Source organism: Silurus meridionalis, chromosome 4, assembly GCF_014805685.1.
Source record: "Silurus meridionalis isolate SWU-2019-XX chromosome 4, ASM1480568v1, whole genome shotgun sequence".
In the NCBI taxonomy this organism is placed as follows: domain Eukaryota; kingdom Metazoa; phylum Chordata; class Actinopteri; order Siluriformes; family Siluridae; genus Silurus; species Silurus meridionalis.
In genome coordinates, this window is record NC_060887.1 from 16,950,151 (window position 1) to 16,975,325 (window position 25,175).

Here is a 25,175-nt window from a genome sequence, read left to right on the forward strand (position 1 = left end):
TCGAGGCATTTACCTGGACTTAACTAAGAGTGCTTAAAGAACAGCTGTTTAAGTGCCATCCTGTAAGGTTAACAATTCTTTACCCGGAATCTTTCTTTTATTGTATGTATCTCTATATAGACAACAATGTGACTAAGAAAAGCACATGCAGATAGAGACGGAAAGAATTTATTTATTCATAATGTGATAAAAAAATATTACATAATATTATATGAGGATTCCTCAAGACTGGTAAACTGTCAACACAAATTCCAGATCAGGTCTTCTACTTTTTTACTTACAGCTACAATACATGCTTTATCTTTTGTTAGGAATAATTTTGACACTCTTGTGACAGTACTTCGATAGAGGGTCACGATTAGCGGAAAATTAGTATATGGACGTCAGCTGGGACACATCAAGTTATCAGGCATGAAAGAAGTGATACTACAGAATGACAGACTGGGAGCGCAGCCAACCAGAGAGCGAAAGACTGTGATAGAATAATCATTGGCTAGTTAAAGAGTTGGGTATTATAATACAGTGAGAGAAGTGTTTTCTTGCAAAACACGTAGGATTATTTTTTCTTCTCTAAATTGGCTGAAAGTTACTGATAGATAGTCAGATGATTTCTTTTCGTGTAATGGAAGCTGTTGTGCTGAAGAACCTTGCAGAGCTGAATAGAAGTCATTCTGCTTTCTAGAACAATCCCAAAAGGCAATGTGTACACTATTTATTCTCAGTCACATATACTATACTAACACATTAGTCCTAATTTGAGATACTGCCATAGATAACAGTGACTGATGAAAAGGTTTAAATGCTTACATTAAGGCACTTAAAAGTGTAATGAAAAAATGTGAGAATGACTTGTAAATGTATCATCGATTATTTGCAGTTATTTAAATACTTCTTAATCCAGACTTAATATGACTAAATGGTATCTTAAAACATCTGAATACAATATAAGCATTTTATGAAAGAGGTGCCATGTGACAAACTTTGCTCTCACTGCATTGTAAGTTTAAAGTAGGCAATGCAAGAAGCACATTTCTGTCATCACCTCACTGCTGCTGGCCAGCAAACGCGTTGTTTCCTGTGAGGTATAAAGCAACAGCACCACACTGTGGAGTCTCACCGTAAAGTAAAAGAAAATCACTTTTAAGTAGCATTCTTCTGTCTGTGGTAACTCTCAAGGATCAGTCCCAGGCCTTTAAGTCCTGAAGTAATGTATCTAAAGCTCTCTTTGTTATCCAGCACCCTACAGCCATGATGACTTTCAGGCTCCAATCCAGCAGCCCTCTGGCACCCTGTGAAGACATCAGAGTGACCACACTGCTGGCTCTAACCTTAGGGGCCACAAGAGCAGGAAGACTGAGGGCCACGCTGCTCACCACACCAGTTCCACTGGCAGCAAACAGACACACTGTCAGAGCACATGAGAGTGCTGATAAGGACGCACAGCGTGTCATGATCACCAAGCTGTCCTCTGACAGCCAATCGGAGAGCATCGGCAAAAGCGCTGAACCTATCAGGAGTACGTGGGCGGTCCAGCGATCTTCACTGAGCCATAAAAAGCCAAAGGCAGACAGAGATGGGCCCAGTATCTCCCCTGCCCATTCTAGATCTCTCTGAACCTGAGACAGAGTTTGGGGTAGAGGGATAATAGCCAGAAATGAAGAACTCGCAATGAAGAAAAAACCCACTGATGGAGCTCGGTGGTCCTGCAGAGAGATAGAGAGTAGATTGTACATATTCTTTTATATGATTGTGAAAAAATTAAAAAGCCAATTTACCATTTCAGCCTTTAAATGATATCCTGATACTGACTCATTTTATGCTACTTGTTACGTTGTTTTTGCAAACACTAATAATTTCAATTTTAATTTACTTTACAACTAAAACATTTTAGTGTATTTAAAAACATCTGCAATCGACCCTCTAGAAAAAAAAATCAACAATTACATCTATATATAATCTAGATATTTCTTTTTCTTGTACCTCTGTGGTCACTCAGTAAGGAACAAAGAGCAAATTTCTGTGTCCTGTATCCTGAACACTTACGTCTTGAACTTACTTCTGAGTTAAAGGTCAAACTTGGAAGCAGTTAGTGCACTGAGTAGCTGAATATAATTTCTTTATCATACCCTGAACAGGTGAAGAGCAGCAGATAGAGCTGAGAGCAACAGAATGATGTGTGAAGACACAGGGATCAATGCGTTTACAATGTCCATCAATGCCCTGAGGAGTAGTAGATAAAATGTGGTGTTGGTAAACAAAAATATATATTATCTCTCACACACACACACGCACACACACACACACACACACACACACACACACACAAACACACACACAGAATGAAATTTTTTACATAGAGATACACACTCAATGCCATATATGGATCTATATGATCAATAACAATATTTAAATAAGCTGTGGCATGATTTTTACATTTATTTTCATTTTTAAATAATGGGCCTAAAGTGTGTCAAAAAAACGTTCTCCCACCACCTCCATTAGCCTGGACCATTGGCACAATACAGATTGGGTCCATGGCAGTTGGCACCACATTCTGAACTACCATCTGTTTGCCTCAGCAGCAATCAAGCAAAATTAGACCAGGCTTCGATTTTGCAGTTTTCAGCTCTTTAGTTTTGTGAGTATATGCACACTGCAGCATCGGCTATATGCTCTTGGCTGATGGTAGAGGAAGTCGATGTGTTCTTCTAGGGTTGTAGGTCTTCCACATCATTATTTGAGGTGTTGTGCATCATGAGATGCTTTTCTGTTCACCACAGTTACACAGAGTTGTTTTGAAGTTACTGTAAGCAGTCGGTCGGCTTGAAACAGTCTGAAAACTGTTTTTTGTTGATTTCTATCAAGCGCTGTTTACTGGATAAGTAAAGTCTAGAGACTGTGATTGCGAAAATAAGGAGATCAGCAATTACACAAACAATCAAACCAACTCATCTGACACCAACCATCACGTCTTGGTCAAATTGGCAACATATCACAGGCGCTTGTGAAATGGCGGAGAGAACAGAGTTAACCGACGGCAGGAAAAAGTGTGCGTCCCAAGTCACCCAAAGCATAGAAGTACCACAGTGATGCATGAGCACATGAAGAGAAAACACAGTGGTGCCACGGATGAAGGCAAAAAATCAGCACGTTAAGCAAAAACTCTATAATCCTCCTCATGTGAAAATGGTACAGTTTAATGAAGTGCTATTGTGTAAACTCGTGACTCGCGAGCATCAATCAGCACAATCAGCTCGCTCGCGACATAGTGATGGATTGTTTTCAGTGTTTGTATATTTAATTTATGCATATATCATTTATTATACAAATTTAATTAATTATATATTCTAGACGCTTATCTCTTCACAAATGCTTGTGTATATTTAAACAAAAATTGTCAAAACAATGTTGTATTGAATTTATATAGAATTTTTTGCAATCTGCAAAATGTCGATTTACAAAAATTGCTTTATCTTGCATACGCAAATGCACGAGTGAATTAGTTTGAAGGAGAAATCCCCCACGCGCTCCTCAACAGGCAACGACTATAAACTTTAAAATGTCAAAATTAAAAATTAAACTCAATATATGGCTTTTGCATTTTTTAAAGTACACTTTTATACATAAATACACTGATTCAGGATTTTAGTTATAATAAGCAAAACATCTGATTAAATAAAAAACTTTATCAATTCATTTTAACTTTGAAATTGATTCATCGAAAGAGGGGGTTGTGTGTGTGTGTGTGTGTGTGTGTGTGTGTGTGTGTGTGTGTACAGTATGTACAGTATGGTATATAGCAGGCTGGAAGGTTACATTATTTTCTCTGTGAGCGTGTGTATTCTCTTGTTAAAACAAACCACAACATGGATGTTTGGGATACAAATCTTTGAAAATAAACCAAAAAACCCCTGCAAAAAGAAGTGGAGAACATGTAAACTATTTGCAGACTAGAAGTATACAGACATGAGCCTTTAGTGTGAGATTGTGTTCTGTCCTCTCACTACATCTTACACTGAAGGTACAGTATCTATGGCCAACTGGTTCTTTATGTATTAACGTTTAATAAAACACGTTATATTTTATGCCTAGCCACGACTTGTAATAAGTTATACAGAAAAACAGTCAGTCCTCTACTTACGGATAATGGTTCAATCCCAAATGGTTTTCTGTAGTGTTCATAGTGCACTACATAAAGTACAGAAACACAGTTTTATCATTTTACATTTTTTAATAACTTCTATTAGAACTGTCATTTGTGTAAGCCATCACTCTAATAATACATTACACACTGTGCAGAAGAAGCAGATGTCGTATGTGGGTTATACTGCCCTCTGTGGCGGGGAGTCACATTACACATTTGGTGGATCTCTAAAAAAAAATTCGACGAAACCAAAAACGAACATTAAAAGATTAATTTAGCTTAGCACACACACACACACACACACACACACACACACTCATATTTACTTAATTTTACTACATTTTAAAGTCAAATATCTTACTTTTTACTCAACTACATTTTACAGAATCAGTCGGGTTTTTTTATTTTATTTTATGAAATGTATAAAAACAATCACACAAACACACAAGCACACATCAAGCCACCAATCAGGGTATGTTTGAAACCTTTTTTTGATTGCCGCTTTATTTGTCTCTACTTATCACCAACATAGAATATGGAAGAAACTCCCTATGCTAATTTGCCTCAACAACCATGGCCTTATTTTCAGTTATTTGTGTGATTTTATTTTATTTTTTCAAGTAGTTGAAACAAAGGTTTTGTGCTCATGACAATTTTAAAAGATACCAATCAGTGTTTGACTTGTTAATATCACTCTATTAAGAGATGGGTGTGGTATATATACAGTGAGGAAAATTAGTATTTGAACACCCTGCTATTTTGCAAGTTCATCCACTTAGAAATCATGGAGGGGTCTGAAATTGTCATCGTAGGTGCATGTCCACTGCAAAAAAATCCAGAAATCACAATGTATGATTTTTTAACTATTTATTTGTATGATACAGCTGCAAATAAGTATTTGAACACCTGAGAAAGTCAATGTTAATATTTGGTACAGTAGCCTTTGTTTGCAATTACAGAGGTCAAACGTTTCCTGTAGTTTTTCACCAGGTTTGCACACACTGCAGGAGGGATTTTGGCCCACTCCTCCACACAGATCTTCTCTAGATCAGTCAGATTTCTGGCCTGTCGCTGAGAAACACGGAGTTTGAGCTCCCTCCAAAGATTCTCTATTGGGTTTAGGTCTGGAGACTGGCTAAGTCATGCCAGAACCTTGATATGCTTCTTACAGAGCCACTCCTTGGTTATCCTGGCTGTGTGCTTCGGGTCATTGTCATGTTGGAAGACCCAGCCTCGACCTATCTTCAATGCTCTAACTGAGGGAAGGAGGTTGTTCCCCAAAATCTCGCAATACATGGCCCCGGTCATCCTCTCCTTAATACAGTGCAGTCGCCCTGTCCCATGTGCAGAAAAACACCCCCAAAGCATGATGCTACCACCCCCATGCTTCACAGTAGGGATGGTGTTCTTGGGATGGTACTCATCATTCTTCTTCCTCCAAACACGTTTAGTGGAATTATGACCCAAAAGTTTTATTTTGGTCTCATCTGACCACATGACTTTCTCCCATGACTCCTCTGGATCATCCAAATGGTCATTGGCAAACTTAAGACGTGCCGGGACATGTGCTGGTAAAAGCAGGGGAACCTTCCGTGCCATGCATGATTTCAAACCATGACGTCTTAGTGTATTACCAACAGTAACCTTATGTCTCTCACAGTGGACATGCACCTACGATGACAATTTCAGACCCCTCCATGATTTCTAAGGGGGAGAACTTGCAAAATAGCAGGGTGTTAAAATACTTATTTTCCTCACTGTATATATATATATATATATATACAGTGAGGAAAATATATATAGACACACCTACAGTGAAACGTATAGTCTAATATATATAGTCCATAGTTCTTTTCGGCAATTTTCTCCCTCTTCTTCTTCTCATATATAGCATGGTGGGCCAAGGGTCCTAGTTTGGGCATCTTTGGTAGAGGGTAGATTCAGGCACATACCATTCAAGTGTGCGATAATTGCCCAGTGCCTGCTGAAAGCTTACTGGCATATATTTGTGAAGATTCAATACTATTATAGAAATGCGGAGAGCTTTGTTAAACTAATTTGTTGACAGTGACCTCGTGCCCCTGATACCTTTTGGCTCTCTAAAAGAAAAAAAGAAAAGTTATTGGAAGTTTCAAGTGTATAGACAGAATCTTTATTTGAACATTGGATATGCCTCTGTCATTCTTTACATATTGCTGAGTAACATGTTGTATACACTACCATTTCGCACTGGCTCTAAAGTTTTCTTGTATAAGAGAAAATACAAGATTAACACAAACTATTTACACAAACACTAACAACACAGGTTTTAGCAGAAAATCATGTCATGCACGTCCCTTGAAGAATGTGATTTATCAAGAAAAAAGAAAGCATTAGATCTGTTTGAAAAAGTTAATGCAATAATCACAAACACATTCTATCCTACATTATAAGCTTATTTGAGCTACACAAATCCTTTCAAAAAAAATGATTGACTACAGTAATATATTAAGCTCTAGGACAGGCTATAACTTTGTAGGGCTTGGCTTTTAGGACCACGCTGGCCACACCACGCAGGTCAGGCAGGGGCTCCTCAGTGCTGGCAGGAAGAAACTGAAAGTCCCGTAGCAGATAACCAGTAAAGAGAAACATCTCCATTTTAGCTACGGACTCCCCGAGGCATAGCCGAGCACCCCCACCAAACGGCATTAGAGCCCGAAGACATCGCCCGTCTCCCTCCAAAAAGCGCTCTGAAATGAAGAACATGCCCTATAACATTATAACAAGAACATTATTAACTCCTGATTTATGTATTTCTTGAGGTATGTCATATAATAGGAGAATATTTGTTAATTTACCTGGTTTGAAGTTGTATGGGTCAGGCCAAACCTCCGGATCATGATGAGCTCCGAATAAATTGGGAATAACAATGGTGTTTTTGGGGATAAAATATCCTGCAATGCTGAAGGAGAAATCATGCTTCATTAATGTTCATTAAGACACCTGTGCAACACTGCAAGCATATGTACAGTATTTCTCAAATGTATTATACTGCTTAAGGCTAGAATTGAGTTTCATGCTATGAGGCACAGGTGTCATATAAAGTCCTAGTAAAGTTCTTTAGACTTCAAAACTCAAAATAGATAGATAAACTAACAAAACTTATTTTCACTGATTGTATTATGTTTGTCTGCTAGCACCTATTGCCCTGTTAACAGTCCTTTTTAAATTTCCCTTTATGAAACATGTGGACACCTGACTCAGTAGGTTACTGTAGCTCTTCCACTCCAGCCTTGGTAAACTATGTCTTCATGGACAGTGACAGTGTAAAGCTGTCATGTTTGGGCTAAATCCTATAGTTTCAGTGAGATTTTTAAGCGACAGTGACAAAGACATACAAATACAATTATGAATTATGTGTGTAAACAGTTTGGGGAAATATGCTGGTCAGGTTTCCACCTATTTTAGGCCATGTAGTGTAAGTAAAGTGAGTTATACTGTTTTTAATTGCCTATACGTATACAATAAATAGTCTTGTCCACCCAAGTGCAACAAATATTCTACTTATTTGTTACTATCTGTTAGTATCTTTTTATGAGTGTTTGCACACATTTTAGTTGAGCATTCAATAATCTTTCTCTGCATATATGTGACAAGAAAAAGCATGCAATAACCGGCAAAACAAAGTATCCCAAGACTGCATTGCTACTTCTATGCCACTGTGACATTCTCTAATGAAAATCATATACTTCATCTGTATTTAAATCCTCAGTCAGTGTGTTCTGATGGTTTGTATATCTGCTGCAGTTACCTGCTGTCCCTTATGGCTCTGTGAGGTACAGCAAGTGGAGCCACAGGTCTCAGTCTCAACACCTCATTAATTACTGCACACAGATAGGGCAGCCTATGTCTGTCGCTGTAGCGAGGATACTGACCCTTCAGTACGCTGTTAAGCTCCTCGTACACTTTAGTCTGTACCTTTAGTAAAAATCAAAAGCAAACTGAGAGAATAAGAGAAAAGGCACAGACAGCAGCATGTAGAGAATGTTTTCTGTTTTTGTTTTTTGTATATTAGACCTCACTGATCACTGGGATAAAGGGAATAATTTGACTGGGAAATATAAGAATAGCAATCATTTAAACCCTGTAGGTGCCATGGAGTGACAAAAATTCTTCCAGTCTTTTGTATTATAACCTCTGGCCTGTGTAAGAGGAAAGCAATGGTCCAGTTGAGCCAGGCAGCAGTCGTCTCTGTTCCCCCTATGAGCAAATCCACTGTAGTCATATGTATATGGCTGTCTGTCAAAGTCTGTAGGATGGGAAATGGACAGAAAAAGGACAAACTTGAAATATTAGGAAATACACATCAAAGTCCCTGAAAAACTGATCTTTAACGTTGCCTATTTTTAAAATAATAAAGCAATGACAATTCCACTGTGCACAATGCAAGCTCCATTAAGATATGGTTTACATGACTGGGAGTGGAAGATCCTAACCCTATTGAAAACTTTTGGGATGATTTAGAATGCTGAGTGCCATAGTATGCACTCTGGACTTATTTCTTAGACTGTTGAAGAATGTTTATGAACAGCTGGGTAACTCGGACTAATGAAGTGACAATCAGTAAATGACGATGTCATGCTGATATCCTGTAATATAATATTTATTACTTTCATACTTGCTTACCATCTTGGGTTCTCTTCCTTCTGGTGATTGAAGGAACTGAAGAAGGGGTGCAGCAAAGTCTTTACTATCTTTCTTTCGCTGGATACATAAATAAGATGTAAGAATATGATATTCACTGCATGGTCTGCATTTTTTATTTATTTATTTATTTTTTACCTTAAGCTCATCTAAGTGGCCTCCAATGAGCTCATCTCTTTTAGCTACCTCTCTCATTAAACGAGTAAAGGGAGCATTTGGCAACTTCTAGAAGAATTGAATTGTGAAAAAGATCAGAATAATAGCAGACCGCATGGGGGAAAAACAACATTAATGTATTTTAAGATTCCCTGAGCAATTGTGTGTTACTCTGAGCAGAGGGAATGAATCCAGAGCTGAGATACATGGTGATCCCCACAGAGACACGATCCTATTCAGGCAGCTGTGCATCTCCTGAAGATGTACTGAGCTCTTCTCATACTAAGGAGAAGAAAAAGACTGATGGATTAGGACTGATATTTATGGTATTTGGCAGACGCCCTTATCCAGAGCGACTTACAACTGAGCAGCAGAGGGTTAAGGGCCTTGCTCAAGGGCCTAGCAGTGGCAGCTCAGTGTTGGTGGGATTTGAACCTGTGACCTTTCGATCCAAGGTCCAATACCTCTACCACTGAGTTAACACCTCCCTCATTTAGGCTGTTGTTAAATTTGAATATGTAAGTGTGTGTTATAGGATGATAGGCCATGCAATGAGACTAACTGATTTTCCAAACGCCAGCATTGTAATGATATTGCTGGTTGCTACAGTGAAGTCTTCAGACAGGTCCACAGGTTTGCTATTATAGTCCAGTAAAACCTGATAAAAAGTGAAAAATTGCATTTATTGACTTGCATGACTGTTTACAACTACAACCAGGGCCTTATTTTTTACAAATCGTATTAAAGTGGAAATATATATATATATATATATATATATATATATATATATATATATATATATATAAAATAAAATAAATTTTATATATATACATTTTTATATTTTTATTATTATTATTATTATTATTATTACAGGTTTTTTTATTATATATATATTTTTTTACATAATTTGGTGAATTTTATGTAATTTAAACAGGGGTATAGATATCATATCTAACATAAGAAGATCACAAAGATTATATTGTACTCTATTGTACTCTAATATCTAAAGGTAATTGAAAGCCACACAAACCCAGTTGCATTCTGTACCTGTCTGAGGTTCAACATTTGCTTTTCTATCAGACAGTGAAGAGACTCAGCAACACAACGCTGCAAAGCACCGTGGGCCATGCGTCTGTGGGACTTCCACTCCTCGCTGTAATCCCCCAGAGAGATGGAGAAGCCCCCACCTGACACTTTATCAGCTGATAGAAGAGTGGATAAAGAAACAGACAGTAAAGAAGGAGCATGCTTTTATACAGTTTAGCAGAGAATATAGTAAATGTATAGTATATTCATTTAAACATGGAGTATATAAAACATTACCTGTGTATGAATGTGGCCTTCCTGCAAAGTCTGACCATTTTTTGACCAGAGCCTCACGAATTAATTCACTACTGTTTAGAAACACCATAGCTACACAAAAGATAAAAAAATAATTATAACCATCGGATTTTGGATTGCTTCAGGTAATATGGCTTAAAAGATTAAATGATAAAAGTAAGGAATTGTTATTTACTGGTGCTTCCACAGCTGAGACGGTAGATATTCCCATATTGACGAGCAAGTCTAGTCAGGTATATGGGCAAATGATCCTGGCTAAGCTCAAACATGTTTCCCAGAAAGGGAAGAGGTGTAGGTCCAGGGAGTGAGTTAGCAAGGGAACGAGGGAAAAGCAGGGAGAGGCAATGCAGAGGTTTAGATATAGTGGCTAGAGAAAAAAAAGAAAAAATATTCTTGGTGCTGGTCATATGATCAAAAATGTAATGCAGTTTGACTTCTTGATATCAAGCACTTTTATTTGTGTGTCTTTTTTATGGTACTCATTCTCTGGGCTAATGTAAATTGATCGAACAGTATAAGAAAAAGTCAGTGAAATAAAGAGTCATAGAGTTGGATACTGATGTGTAAAAAAAAAAACCCTACAAATTAAACTATTTATTTACTTGGACATGACAGACCCTGATGCTAAACCTTAAAAAAAAATTAGGAAGGATATATTAAATGCAACTACAAGGTTTATTACATCTAATGCATTAATCAATATACTGTAAGGCTGCTTTTTTGTAATGAGTCAGATTTACTGGGTCTAAATATTAAAAACCAAAATTAACTATGGCCTACAGGAAAACTGAATCATTTTATAACCTTAACTTGACTCTCTGAGAGCTGACTTGAATTAGTTTATTAATCAATTGAGTTTGCACTTCTTTTCTATTTCAGAGAGCACATATAAGATGTTTATACACTGGCTTACTGTAAATGCGATGCTAAACAAAACTTCATTTTCCATTTTTTTCCTTTTTAATTTATTCAAGTGCCCGCCTGAATGCTATAGTTTTACCCTGTTTTACCTTTCTCACAGTCCTGTTACATCAAACATACATGACCTGCAAAATCTACTTGCACTTAACCAAAGAATGTCCTTACCTTTAGATTGACCACTTCTTTTGACATCTTCATTACTTTGTAAAGTGCATTGCCTTACAAGAAGACAGACTAACACCAAGAGAAGAAACAGCAATGCAGCTGCTCCTACAGTTACTGCTATTGAATACATGGAGTGACGTCTTCACGTCTTTGTGTCTGCAGTCTAAAATAACTCTGCTCATTTATTCATTTCCTTCTTTTATACCAATCAGGATGTTCTGTCCATCCCATTTTAAATCAAGGAGAGGTAAATATTGGTTTAACCTTCAGCTCAGTGTCACACAAAGTAAAGATGAATGAGACATGTGGATAATTAGTTTTATTGCTTCATCTGAAACCTAGTAAACTAAATGCTAAATGATGCATATTACAGTGCACACAAATTTAATAATTGCTAAGTATGAATGAATAGTAGAGTGCAAAAAGAGTACACTATGTTTTTGTTCATATTTGTATATAATATTAACGTCAAAAATCTTTACCTTGATACATTACCCCAGGAGATCCTGGCAAAAAAAATTAAGTGATTTATATGAAATCAAAACAGTTATTCAGCAGATATTCATCATTACTACACTGCCGCATAGTATTCAGTCGGAAAAGGTGAATCAAAGGTGCGCATTGTGGATGTGGAATACTGTTTGTAGCCAAACCAAAAAATGAGTTTAAAATCGTTGCTGTTAAACCAAACTGGCCAAAGTGGCATTTTAGTAAACTGCTACGTAGAAAAATGGCTTCATTGTTCAGCTGAGTGAACACATAGGGCCTCTGTGAGTATTTCACCCCCCCATTCGTTCATGCTGTATTTTTGAACATATATATATATATATATATATATATATATATATATATATATATATATATATATATATATATATATATATATATATATATATATATATATATATATATATATATATATATATATATATATATATATATATATATATATATATATATATATATGACTTTATAATAATGTTCTACCAATAAATTACATTTACTATAAATAGTATTACAGCATAAACTAAACTCTTTGTATTTATCTAAAACACTTTACTATTGACACAGCAGAAAAACATACAGTTGAAGGATAAGGGTCTTGCTCAAGGACCATGGGAGTTTTGATTACTTTTTTTAATGACCTTCTACTCTGTAAATCTAAACCCTAACCTATAAAGTAGGGATGCAGCGAATATTCGGCCACCGAAAGACTTTGATCACCGAAACAACACGGCTGAAACAGTGTGTTGTGATGACGCAAACAGAAACCGCGGCCTGCACGTGCATGTCTAAAACAACATGTCTGCGGTGTGGACGTATTTCAGTATATCTGAGAAAGACCCACGGATAGCGATTTGCAAAACATGTGACGCTGAAATTTCGTCTGCAAAGACTTTCTCCACGTCGGGTTTAATTTATCCCCTGAAATCCAAACATCCCGATCGCTATGCTGAATATCAGAGGAACGCAAACACATAGAAAAGCAAAACCCCTCCGAGCATGCGCACTCCGTCTGTGGCGGACGTTTTTGAAAAGGCAGGAAGTTTCCCAGTGATAGTGTTGTATTGTATCTTTAAGCAGTTGCACTTGTTCTGAATGCACTTTGTTTTTATGAAAGAACATATTTAATTTCACAACCTTTCAGAAGGCCAGAGGGCCTGTACATTATTATTTAATGTACACGAGTGCATTTAAGTTAAACATTTAAGACTAAATTTAAATTTATTTTATACTGTGCATTGTTGCAATGTGCTATAAATAAATATTTTCATAATTTGTAATTAATTAATTTTTTGAAACTTTAATATCAATTTATGCAATTGAAATGCCTTGATTTTAGTAAGTTTAGTACACAGCCATAGCCATAAATGCAATGGTAATAATAATTGCCATAATTTCTTTTGGTGTTTCGTTTTTTTCGGTTTTCGGCCTTGCTTTCCTCTTTTTTCGGTTTTCGGTTTCGGCCAAGAATTTTTATTTCGGTGCATCCCTACTATAAAGCACAACTTCCTTCAAATACAGTCTACAGTCTACAATCTTGTATTTATTTATTTATTTGTTCATTTATTTATTTATTTGTTTATTTGTTTGTGTTTGTATTTATATTTATATTTATATTTGTATATGTTGGTGTTGGACCAAAAACCCATTCACAATCCAATTTTTCTGATATTTGCATTTTATTTCTACAAAACCTCTTTATAAAAAATGGAACAGAAGAGAATGTTAGTGTATAACCTTTACATCCAACAAAATGTAACAGTGCATTCATTTCAGTAGCGGTGTAACAAACTCTCCAAATATTTGATAAGAGCCTAGTCCTTATAATATACAATAATATGAAAGTAGATATTGTGGCATATATATATGTATCCTGGAGACATACCTAATTCAAACGAAATGTTTAAAAAAGTTAAATGTTCAATAGATGATTGACTATTTATATAAAATTTGATTCGTCTTAACTTTATCACAGAATTTGGCACAGTAACTGTAAAACAAAAGGTGGCTATGTATTGTCTAAATGTATGTACAGTGTGTGGGTAGAATGTGAAGGTTGTACAGTGTATCTGCGTGGAGCGACTTTTCACTACATGTTCTAGGTTTGGGAGTTCGGGGTCACATGGCTCGGTGAGGCAGGACGCAGCTTCATCTCGGTAAATGGGAGGGAGATGTCCTTGCCCTTCCAATCAATCCACACTACTCCCTGATAAATACACACAATACACTGTAAATTCACAGACAATTTTTTTAACCCTAAATATAGCTCACACAATGCAGTAGCCAATAATATTTACCTGGTCCTTTGAATAGGTTGCATAGACACCATTAAGATTGGCTTTGTAGCAGTTCTTATACCACCAGCCTCCCATGTACTTCTTTGCACAATTGGTACTATTATTGCCGGGTCCCTTGTCTATTGTTGAGAAAGGACAACCATTGTGGTATCTCAACGAATCCCCTGCAACCAAATGCAAACACAATTACACTACATGTAAAATACACTTTTATGTGTGTATTTCATTGTCAGCACTCTTTTTACCAGCTGTGCCAGAGTATCCAGACACTTCAATAGTGTAATGATCCACCTCTGGCCCCACAGAGAAGTTGGAGTAATGAGCGTAAGCCGTGTCATTTCTTAAACGCAAATCGATGCGGAGGCTCATTGGTTTCATGCTAGTCAGAGCATGAAGGATGTCGTTTCCTGAAATTGGACAACCATGGTTAGAAGAGCTAAGAGACGAAGATAATACAAAATAAGCCCTAGGAGCTTACCAAGCCAAAATTCTGCACTCATCTCTCCAAAGCCCTTGCTATAATCTTTCCATTCCCTGAAGAAATCAGTAGATCCATCAACTCTCCTCTGGAATACCTAGTAAATAAGTTTCTTTTAATAAATGTTTGTATTTGAAACATACAAGATGATGAGGAAGAAATATTATTCTCAAACAAAGCATTAAATCTGCATAGTCAAACCTACTGTCCAGCCTCCTCCATCAGTCTCCATATCACAGTAGACGCGCACTGCCGTTCCACCTTTACCCTCAGGGTAAATCTCAGCCTCTCCTGACTTTTTCATGCCATTCAGCAGCACCTGGGAGCATTCAGCTGGGTATAGGTAAGGCAGTTGAGCTGTGAATGGAAAAGAAGAGGTTAGACACTGTGGCAGAAGAGCTATAAACCCAAAGTTTAGAGAAAACATCCAATCAGCTGACCTGTTGTGAATGAAGAGGAAACAACACTGATGTAGTGGCCCTCACTTTCTCCATCTACTTTTATAGTGTAGTGAGAAGATGCCACCAGGTCAGTTATTTCATATTGGGACACAGTTGGGTTAAGGATCACCTCCTGTTCAGGTAAGGAATTAAAGTTTTATATCATTTGATTAGATTACAATGCTAATTTGATCATTGGAAATTTACTGGGAAAAACAAGCAAAAATGTGATCAGCTACTTTAATTGAAAACAAAACGAAAAAAAAATACATATAAGGCATGCTGCGGCAGGGGTTCGATTCATGGTCAGGGAACCAACCCCAGCCATTAGGGTTGCACAAGCCAGTGCACTCTTAGTGCCGGTCCCAAGCCATAAAAACATGTGCCAAATCAAACATGCGGATCATGAATACAGATGATGGTGACCCCTAACGGGAGAAACCGAAAAAAAATGAAAAGGTATGAATAGAAGACTTGCAGTATAATGTTCGTACACATGGCCAAAAAATCTGTGGGCACCTGGTTATCACACCCATATGTGACCCATCCCTAAACCTTAAACCAAAAGTGGAAGCACTGAATTGATGATGAGATCTTAGTATGCACTAGCACTACAGTTTCCCCCTCTGTATTTAAGAGTATGAGCATAACAATGCCCTTGTGTACAATGTAAGGTCCATGAAAACATAATTTGCCAAAGTTGTTGTGCAAGAACTTGAGTGGGCCACACAAATCCCACTGAATAACTTTGTAATGAACTGGAACACGGACCTCTTCACCTCACTAATGCTCTTGTGGTTGAATGGTTAATTCCCCACAGCTTCACTATACAACCTGGTGAATAGACTTCCCGGAAGCAAATGGTGACTAAATCTAGAATGGGAATGCTTTAAAACCACATAGTGGTGTCAAGTATCCGCTTGGCTATACATACCTTAACCTCTTCTCCAATCTGGTATGTAAGTCTATAGCTTCTGAAAGATAAATGAGTTGTCTTCCATGAAATCAAAGCTGAATTCCAGGTGACTTGACTGGGTGTCACTACCTGGAGCTTTACTCCTGGAAAACATTCAATTACATGGTATCTCACAATTCTGGCAAGTAAAACGCTGAGGATGGAAGACAGTAATTTCAAAGCAATTTAAAGTAAAGGAAGTATTTTTACAGTTTCCCCACTTAGTACATATAATTCATGCCTTAAATATATATATGTTAGGGGTGTAAAGGTACACAAAATTCACAGTTCGGTACGTACCTGTAAATCATGGTTCCGTTTAATTTTGTTTACAGTTAGGGGGAAGAAATGCAAAACATAAAATTGCTTGTCATTTTTTATTACCAGTTTATTATTATTAACATTTGTGAACATCAACAGTTTACATTTTTAGAACAGTTTTAAATAAAATGCCTGCTTGGTTAAATAAGACATAAAATAATATTTGATGAAAATAAAATATATAAAAGTAAAATCAAATGAATTAATCAAATTAATGCAATAGATTTTTTTTAATTGATTAAATTGAGTAATCGATTAAATTGGCACAAATTAATTAATTCAATAAAAGTAAATAAATGTAAAAATGTAATGAAATAGTTAACATTTGTTAGACCCTATTTGGTTGATACAGATGTGTGTGTGTGTGTGTGTGTGTGTGTGTGTGTGTGTGTGTGTGTGTGTGTGTGTGTGTGTGTGTGTGTGTTAGTTTTACATATAATATTTAATTTACTAAAGATATGTTCTACATAAGTGTTGTACATATTTTAGCATACATTAACAAATGTCTTCATTCCTTCCCTCCTTCATTTATTCACTCCTGCGGAATTGAGAAATTCCTGCAGCAAATGCTAAAGAATCCATAGACTGTCCATGCTACACTGTCATAAAAACGTTGGCAGGAAGTGACTGTGATTTCACGCATGCACAAAACAAAATCTGAGTTTTACAACACATTACAAATTGTATTTCAGCACAATACAAATCATATTTCTGGTACAGAGTGAGTAGCCACAGTGGCACTGTGCTAAAGCTAGTTTCTTTTACATCCCTGACATTGTTGTGTATGTTTTCAATTTTATTAATAATAACAAAAGTGACACTGAGCTAAAGTGCAAGTCACTAAACAAACTTTCGGTCCGCCGCGTAATACGTTTGTGAAGGAACACACACATATAATTATATTAATGATGATGATTAATGATTTTGCTGTTCTGACATACCACTTTTTGTTGTAAAGGTTGTGGAAACAGAACTACTCTGGAGACTGTGGTGTTGGCTCATGATTTTTACTGTATAGAGGGTAGATCTGTGTAGACCTCTCAGCTGGTGCTCCACAGAAGTTCCCGACAGCATCACAGTCACTGTCACATTAGGAGCTTAAATTTCACAACAAATTGGATAAGGATTAAAAACAACATAATATCGCTCATCATCCGACAGCTAAAAACACTAAAGATTAATTGGTCTTACATTTTGTGGATCCATAAATGAGGATATAATGATCGACTTTAGCTTGAGCAGGCTTCCATACCAACAGTGCTTTACTGTCTGTGACATTCACTGCCTGAAGTTCAGTGGGGGAATCAGGCACTAGAAAGAGAAACAGATCATTACAAATGACCTCCTAACACTAGCGTGCAAGTTCTTGACATATTGTATACCTGTAACAACTGAGGCTGTTGTCGCTTCACTCTCTACTGTTCCCATAACTGATCTGACACTAATGTCATACTGGGAACCAACAGAGAGCTTGGAAATAAGAACATGGGACAACTGGGAGTCAACAGACATGGACCCTGTCACACCTGAAAAGTAAAAGTATACTCCATGTCACAAATCATATCAAAGCATTTATAACCAGGACATGCAGTAAATGTTATTGCCCTCTATAGTACCGTTTGCAGAATTTGTGTATGTCACTTTGAATCCTGTTACTGTGCTTTTAGGTTTGGTCCAAGACAAGGCGAGCGATGTTTCTGTAATGTTGCTGATTTGGAGTTCTGTCGGTGGTTCGGGTCCTGGGAAAGGATATGGGAAAGCAGGCTGAAGATCTTTACAATTCATGGGAGAAATATAAGGTGCTTTTCATTTTTAAGCATGCATGACATTTATTTGGTACTGATTATAAAAAAGTAATTCATTAATTAACAGTTTTTATTAGGGTGAATCTGGATAATTTTATAGCATTTGAATAACTGTACATATTCATATAAACGTATAAAGGAAACATACAATCCAAGTACTATTTGTAAATGTCTAATTTCCAACTGCTCGTCCTCTTAAAGGTTTGTATCAGCTAGCAAATGTCAGTCACAGATCAAAGATCAGAGGTTGTTGACTGTTTACATTTACATGAAATGATTCTCTTACCATCCGATTGCCATTTACGTATATTGCTGCACTTAATATGTTTTAGGTTTAATTTCTCTGTAAATTCTATAAACGATAGTGTTAAAGACACTACAGTACAATGTTAGACTCGAATTAATAATGAATTATAAAAATAATGATTCCATTGTTTGTACAAAAAACTTTGCAGATGAACAATCATTAAAACACACTATTTTCAAGTCAGTTGAAGAGATGTTTACATTCAGTAGCATGTTATTGCCTTAATTTCTATGCAGAAGTGAAAGTATGATTATTTACCTGTGGAGACAAACAAACGGTGAACTTTGGATCGTACATGAGGACCAGAGCCAATCAAGGACACAGAGTATCTTTTCTGTGGTCGGAGATTCTTAAAATGATAGGAGCGAGCACCCCCAGCAAGAATCTGTGACAACTTCTCTGCACTCTTTTTATCAGCTTTTCCAGTGTATCCTTTCGAAGAGGTTCTGTTTGAACTATATAACTCATCCGCTTTAATATCACCTTCTTGACTTTTCTCAGCTTCATCTGCATCATCCTCATCACTTCTTCCTGGCAAAACTTCCCTCCTTGTTACTGTGAAAGTACTAAATAATCCTTGAGGAGCTTCCCATGTGATAACAAACCCTGTGGCAGTTATGTTCTGAACCTTAACTGGTCCAATATCTATGAATTTATTTGACCTGTTAACATGAGCTTTAGAAATTGTGATATTTTTCAAATCGCTGTTTGCTTTAGTCTTTCTAGATCCATCTTCTTTGAGACTGTGGTGAAAACTCTTGTCTTTGTCACTGGCGTTAGTTGCATTTACAGCTTTCTCTTCTATTCCCTGTGTGACATCTGTTGTCTCATCACCTTGTAGAAACTTCTTGCCTTTCTGGCTGGGAATTTTTTCACTTACATCGTCCACTTTTCCCTTTTGAGGTGTTCCTTTTCTAATAAGTGTGCCGTTACCCTTGTGAAGCTTTTTGCCCTTTTCAATAAAAGTAGACACAATCAGATGTTTGTCCACTTTTTTCTTCTCGTCTGTCACGTCATTAAAAACTTTTGTCTCATTGTTCTGAAGCAACTTTTTGTCCTTCTCAATGGACATTGTTACTCTGTGCGATTCATTAATTGTATCATTGCCCTGGTGTAGCTTACTCTCCTTTTCAGGAATCACGGTTATGTTTGCATGTTTCTGCTCTGGTTTTTTCCCCTGTATAATCTTAACTTTTGTCTCATTCCCTGGCTTTAACGTCTTCCTTTTCTCACTGGAAGCTGTAACATTTCTCATTCCAGAGGTTTTTTCTTTAGTCTGGTTCTTTCTGTCTTGTTCAGTAAAATTTGTTACATTCAGATGCTTGTCCATTTTTGTCTTTCCTGATGCATCTTGAAGAGGTGTGACATTGCCCTGGTTTAGTTTCTTGTCCTTTTCCGTGGAAGTGGTCACATGTACATGTGTTTCCCCCTTTTTGTTTCCAAGTATTGCTTTTCTGTTACTCTCACCCTCCTCAGGCAACTTCTTGTCTTTGTTGATAGCAGCTGTAACATTCAGAAAATTGTCTGTTGTTCTTTTTCCTGATGATCTGTCCTTAGGTAGGTTGTTGCTTATATGCAACTTTTTGTCTTTTTCAGTGGCCACAATAGAAAGTTTTTCCACTTTCCCTTTAATCGATCCTTCTTTTGGTTGTGTGCTATTGCCCTGGCTTGGCTTTTTCTCATTTTCAATAGAAGAAGTAACATTTGAGTGTTTTTCCACCATTTTCTTTTCAGATGATCCTTCTTTAAAGACTGTCACACTTTCCTTGTGTGGCTTTTTGTCTTTCTCAGTGGATATTGTTACACCGGGATGCTTCTTCAAAATGTTCTTTTCGTGGCCTTTGTGTTGTATTTTATCCCTTCCTTTTAACTCTTCTGATGCATTTGAATGCTTTTCCAACTTTTGAATCACAGATGTTCCACCTTTAAGAACTTTCATATCACTGTCCTGCGGTGGGTTTTTTTCATTTTCAGTAGAAGTCACATTAGACAAAGCCAACTTCTCTTTATCTAAATTTGTTTGAACATGTACATTAGTTAACTGTTCAGTGCCTTTTGATAATGTGATCAAAACCTTTAACAATCCAGTAGATTTCTTCTCAGTGCTTGGAGTCACATTATGATTCAGAGGCAAATCTTTGCTTAGTGAAATCTTTTCTGTGGTTGCTGGACCTCTTGGTTGATCTTGATGCTTTTGCTTTTCCTCTTTGTCCTTTGTATTTATTATTGTTTCATTTACCTTTAATTGTACTTGGGATGATGCCACTGGCTTGACATCAGAAGATCCCTTGATAGCACCTGTAAAAATCAACAAAAATAGCCAAAAGAATTTGCCATTGAAATTATATTAGTTCTTAAAATCTAAACACCTTTTCAATAGTCATGTGTCTCACCTTTGCTGCAGTCAGTGCCAGTGAAACCAGCCTTACACACACATTTTCCGTTGACACACTTTCCATTCTTGTTGCAGTTATTTGGGCACGGTACTCCAGAACAGAGGGTGCCTATACACATAGGCAAACATTCTGTGGTTTGAAAGCAGCAGATTTATTCAAGCATCAATATAATGGCAGTATCCACTTAATTCACCAATAAATGAACCTTCATCCCAAGCACTTCACGAGGATCACAGGGGATTTTACTCAATTACTATATATTTCCTGTATAACAGCACATTGCTACTAATCAGCTTGTGTTTCGTGCAGTTTCCTGTGTTTCTAGTTAGTTCTGTGGTCAGAATTAAAATCGTTTCTATTTCCAATCATTCCATTTTCATACTAAAGTGAGATTCTCAAACCTTTTCTTAGCACAAACACCATTATATTATGTAATATTAATAATAATACAAATAATTTAAAAAAATAATAATAATAAACCACTCTTACATTTCTTCATGCTGTGAACTAATAGGCCATAACATAATGTTTATCAATAGGAAAGTGTAATTCTGACTGCAGTATTCATTAAACAATCACCCATATCTACCAAGAAATTGGTATATTTGACACTGTCACACTAAAACAGTCCATTACATTTAAGAATATAATATAAATAATACATGTCAAGAGCGTATTTATCTCCCTCATCACCCATTTTTAAGAACTGTGCTGCTTTTCCACTAGGAAAATGTAGACAAATCAAACAGCCATAACATTAAAACTACTGACAGGTGAAGTGAGTTCATATGATAAAGGCTTAGAGCTGTTTTAATAGTACAATCAGTCCATTATTGTGTACTGTGCTTGCACAATGACCACCAGATAAGTGGTATTATTTTGCACAGGAATATGTTTCTGCACTTATTCTGTTAAAAACTGTCAATGGACGCAAGGGATTTAAGACATCTTACACTTTTTCTTCAGTGCTGACATTTCCTTTTCCAAGATCTCTACTCGGTCTTTTAGTGCAGCCATCTCAGTCTCACAGCCTCCTGTGCAAGAGCCTGGCACAAGACTGATGTGGTGCGTCATTATTAGAGGGGAACCTGGCTTCAGACTCAGCTCTGTGTCCTGCCCTTTGCTGCTGTTGACTGTGTCTTTCTGAGCCTCCTTCTGAATGCAGCCATCAGCGATGACAACTTTGATGGGCATGCTTGAGGAAGGCTTGTCTTTCGAACTCTTCTTAATGCTAGAAGTTGCAGGAGGCAGTGTTGTAGAGAACAGGATCTGACCAACATTACTGATTTTTGGGGCAGGAGAAATGGTTGGTGGTTTTTGCTTGATATTCAGTGTAGTGATCGAATGAGGTGCTGTTTTTGTGGAATTTTTTCTCTCGCCTACTGAGGCTTGAAGAGTAGAGAAAGGTGATAGTAAGGAGAGGAAAGCCACAAAGATGAGCATAATGACTGGAGACACAGAGGAATAACCACTACAGGTTTATACAGATTTGGAAGAATTAAATCCTGGAACTGGTTGAGATATTACTGCTCAAATCTGTATTACCTAAAAAACACAAAGAAACCATTAAACACACAAGCAAGGAAAAAAAAAAAAAAAAAAAAAAATATATATATATATACACACACACACACAAATTTTTCAATATATATATATATATATATATATATATATATATATATATATATATATGTAAAAGAGATGGCTTGACCCTTATTTAATCTTTGGAAATATTTCAATGTGCAAGTTCTATCTTATACATTTAACTCCCTATAAAATATAAAGACAATATATGGGTGTTTAACATGCTCCAACAAAACCTACTAAGTTTATAAATGTTATATTACCAGGTTATCCATAAATTAAACACCATGTTTTGTCAAGTAGGTTGTCACCAGTTTACTTTGAGCAAGTAGAATAAAACACAGGAAAGTAATTAGATGAATGTCTGGGAGACATGTATGTATTATACATTTTCATTAATAAATTCATTCATTCATTCATTGTATATGTTTAAAAAAAAAAAATGTAATCCATTAAGCAAAACGACATTAATGCATCATCACCTTTAAGTATTCATAAGCAATAGTATTCTAATGAAAACTCACCTGAGCTGCTGATTTAAGCTGCTATTGAGTGACTTCATCCATCTGATTTGAGAACCTCCAATGGACTGACTGAGGAAGCTAGAAGGGAGAAAGATTGCACAAAGTACACTGCTACCTGAGGAAGGAGGTAACCAAACCTATGTACTTTAAACTAACATCCATATTTCCCCGCCTCTCTGCTGATTTACGGTTAATATGTGACTTGTTCTGCTTTGTTTACCTAGAATGAGGAAACTGAACATTTATAAAGTATATATTATATATTACAAATATTCTAAAGTTTTATAAGAAGGAAATGGTTATAATATGGCATTTGTAAGTGGTCTTTAGTATTTGTGGAAGGTCACATTGAATACATGGCTGTTAATTCTTCTGTGGGATACATGATGTAAATTTAAATGATGCAGATATTAAACACAGCAAATGAACATGCATTCAAGCAAATATCCATACTGGCAAAGAACATTTTTAATATAAATCTCATCTCACTCTTGCTAGAAAAGACATGCAGAGTTTTCACCTTTCCTCTGGAATATAAAGAGGGCTTGTCACTACCCCCAGCTGTATCATGATGGGTGGTCTGTTCGCAATAATATTCCTACCCGAACCTACTTCACCGGATGCTGCATTCAACCCACATTAGTGTCTCAGTGTGCCTGAGCAGACCTTTAGCTTTTTCAGTAGGGCAAATGCAAGAGCTTGATGTAGCCTTCATTTTATTATAAAATTAGATATCTACATTGATTTACATTTGGCAAACGCCTTTATCCAGAGCAACTTACAACTGAGCAGGGGAGGGTTAAGGGCCTTGCTTAAGGGCCCTGGAGTGGCAGCTTGGTGGAGGTGGGATTTGAACTTGTTACCTTCTGATCCAAAGTCCAACACCTAAACCACTGATCTACCACCTTCCATGAGCTTGTTTCACTGCTGAGAAAATATCGACATACTCTGTTCTTCAGAACAAAGCGGAGAAAAATGTCAATGTAAAAAACATTTCATTTTTTGTGTTTATGTACACATGTATGTATAAATGTATGTATGTATAAAAATGTTCCCTTTTAATTCCTCTTATTTCAGCAAAAAGCTCAAATACTTATCCAAGTTACAATATTTGTGGAGGCCATTTTGATCGCTTGCCAACAGTCACATAAAAAAAGTCATATAAAAAGATACCTTTCTTCTGTACAACGGAAAATATATGCTGTTTGCATGTATTGGTGCTAAAGTAATGAGAAATTTAATGGTGATAGAAAGACAGGGCAGGCATTTACTTAGCCTTGACTGAAGTGATGGCCAAAGCCCCCTGGTTGCTTACATTGGACTGGCCTTCAGAGATTAAAATAATATTCATGCATAAAGCCTGGGTTTGTTACTGTTCCCCTTCAGCCCTCAGCCTTCTCCTCAATCTGCTGAACTCCACTCCTTACCTTCCTTTCCTTTTTCAATTCTGATTGTTAATGCTTCCTCTCTCAATGCTCGCTATACTTTCTGCTAAAACTGAAAGACTTCAGTTTGTCTGTCCCAGCAGGTAAAATAAAGAAAACCATTTATTTAGGCAATTCATTTCTCAAATAGACTAGGGTATCGTAACGATATTTGACTGTCTCTGTTTTGCTCTTTTCATATGTACAGACAGGTTTAAGTTCACCTAAGCACAAAGGTTCCTCTCACACACCTCATCTCATGATGAGCGTAAAGGGTGGGCAACTTCAACAAAATAAACAGAAGCACCCGCCAGGGAAACTGAATCACCCCACACTGAACTGCTGAGTGAGGCTCAATCACTGAGTGAGTATGAAATGGAAGGGTTTGTACAGGGGAAAGAGCGGGCCAAATGAATAAGTGTGTGGATATGCTAATGTAAGCACATTATCATGTGGTCGTCTGTGTGTGGTCAGTGGTTTATGACTTTTTGAAAGTTTGATGGAATGTTAATTTATCATCCTAAACTTTTCATAGCTGTGCTTTACACTTACATAGACATTGTTTTTATTTTAATTATTTTATTTGGAGAAACTATATTGGATATTATAAAAGACTCTGATACTTCTCTAAAACAAAGTCGAGAAACCTTCAATTTGAGTTTTCCTAAACTATGTATGACGTTGCAAAAGCCAGAAAGATTGTCAGCAAAGCTCCTAAGATGGATGGATG

At 36.7% G+C, this 25,175-nt stretch overlaps 2 protein-coding genes across 3 annotated transcripts; both read right to left on the reverse strand.

Moving 5' to 3' along the window:
* Window positions 1-152: 152 nt before the first annotated feature.
* LOC124384972 lies at window positions 153-4,296 on the reverse strand. Its single transcript, XM_046848003.1, has 3 exons — window positions 4,142-4,296; window positions 2,127-2,220; window positions 153-1,703 (listed from the first exon to the last, which is right to left on the reverse strand). The coding sequence occupies exons 1-3, from the start codon at window positions 4,180-4,182 to the stop codon at window positions 1,179-1,181; spliced, it is 660 nt and encodes a 219-aa protein (XP_046703959.1). The 5' UTR covers window positions 4,183-4,296; the 3' UTR covers window positions 153-1,178.
* Window positions 4,297-6,273: 1,977 nt separating this feature from the next.
* Window positions 6,274-11,585, reverse strand: LOC124383928 (steroid 21-hydroxylase). Of its 2 annotated transcripts, none has more exons than XM_046846314.1 (12): window positions 11,411-11,585; window positions 10,500-10,691; window positions 10,307-10,396; window positions 10,031-10,185; window positions 9,546-9,641; window positions 9,155-9,265; window positions 8,966-9,052; window positions 8,810-8,887; window positions 8,319-8,432; window positions 7,935-8,101; window positions 6,982-7,085; window positions 6,274-6,873 (listed from the first exon to the last, which is right to left on the reverse strand). In XM_046846314.1, exons 1-12 carry the CDS (start codon window positions 11,538-11,540, stop codon window positions 6,632-6,634), a joined length of 1,566 nt encoding a protein of 521 aa, XP_046702270.1. In that variant the 5' UTR covers window positions 11,541-11,585; the 3' UTR covers window positions 6,274-6,631. The 2 variants fall into 2 exon arrangements, with proteins under 2 accessions (XP_046702270.1, XP_046702271.1); XM_046846315.1 differs by having other exon boundaries at window positions 6,651-6,892.
* Window positions 11,586-25,175: the final 13,590 nt, after the last annotated feature.

Excerpts from the sequence above, each read along its gene's own strand:
- LOC124384972 (XM_046848003.1), bottom strand. The coding sequence starts at position 4,182 with ATGAACACTACAGAAAACCATTTGGGATTGAACCATTATCC. Across the intron at positions 2,221-4,141 it reads TTGGGATTGAACCATTATCC|GGCATTGATGGACATTGTAA; the intron begins GTAAGTAGAGGA and ends ACTACTCCTCAG. Across the intron at positions 1,704-2,126 it reads CTGCTCTTCACCTGTTCAGG|GACCACCGAGCTCCATCAGT; the intron begins GTATGATAAAGA and ends ATCTCTCTGCAG.
- LOC124383928 (XM_046846314.1), bottom strand. The coding sequence starts at position 11,540 with ATGTATTCAATAGCAGTAACTGTAGGAGCAGCTGCATTGCTGTTTCTT. Across the intron at positions 9,053-9,154 it reads ATTCATTCCCTCTGCTCAGA|AAGTTGCCAAATGCTCCCTT; the intron begins GTAACACACAAT and ends CAATTCTTCTAG. Across the intron at positions 8,888-8,965 it reads GCCACTTAGATGAGCTTAAG|CGAAAGAAAGATAGTAAAGA; the intron begins GTAAAAAATAAA and ends TTATGTATCCAG.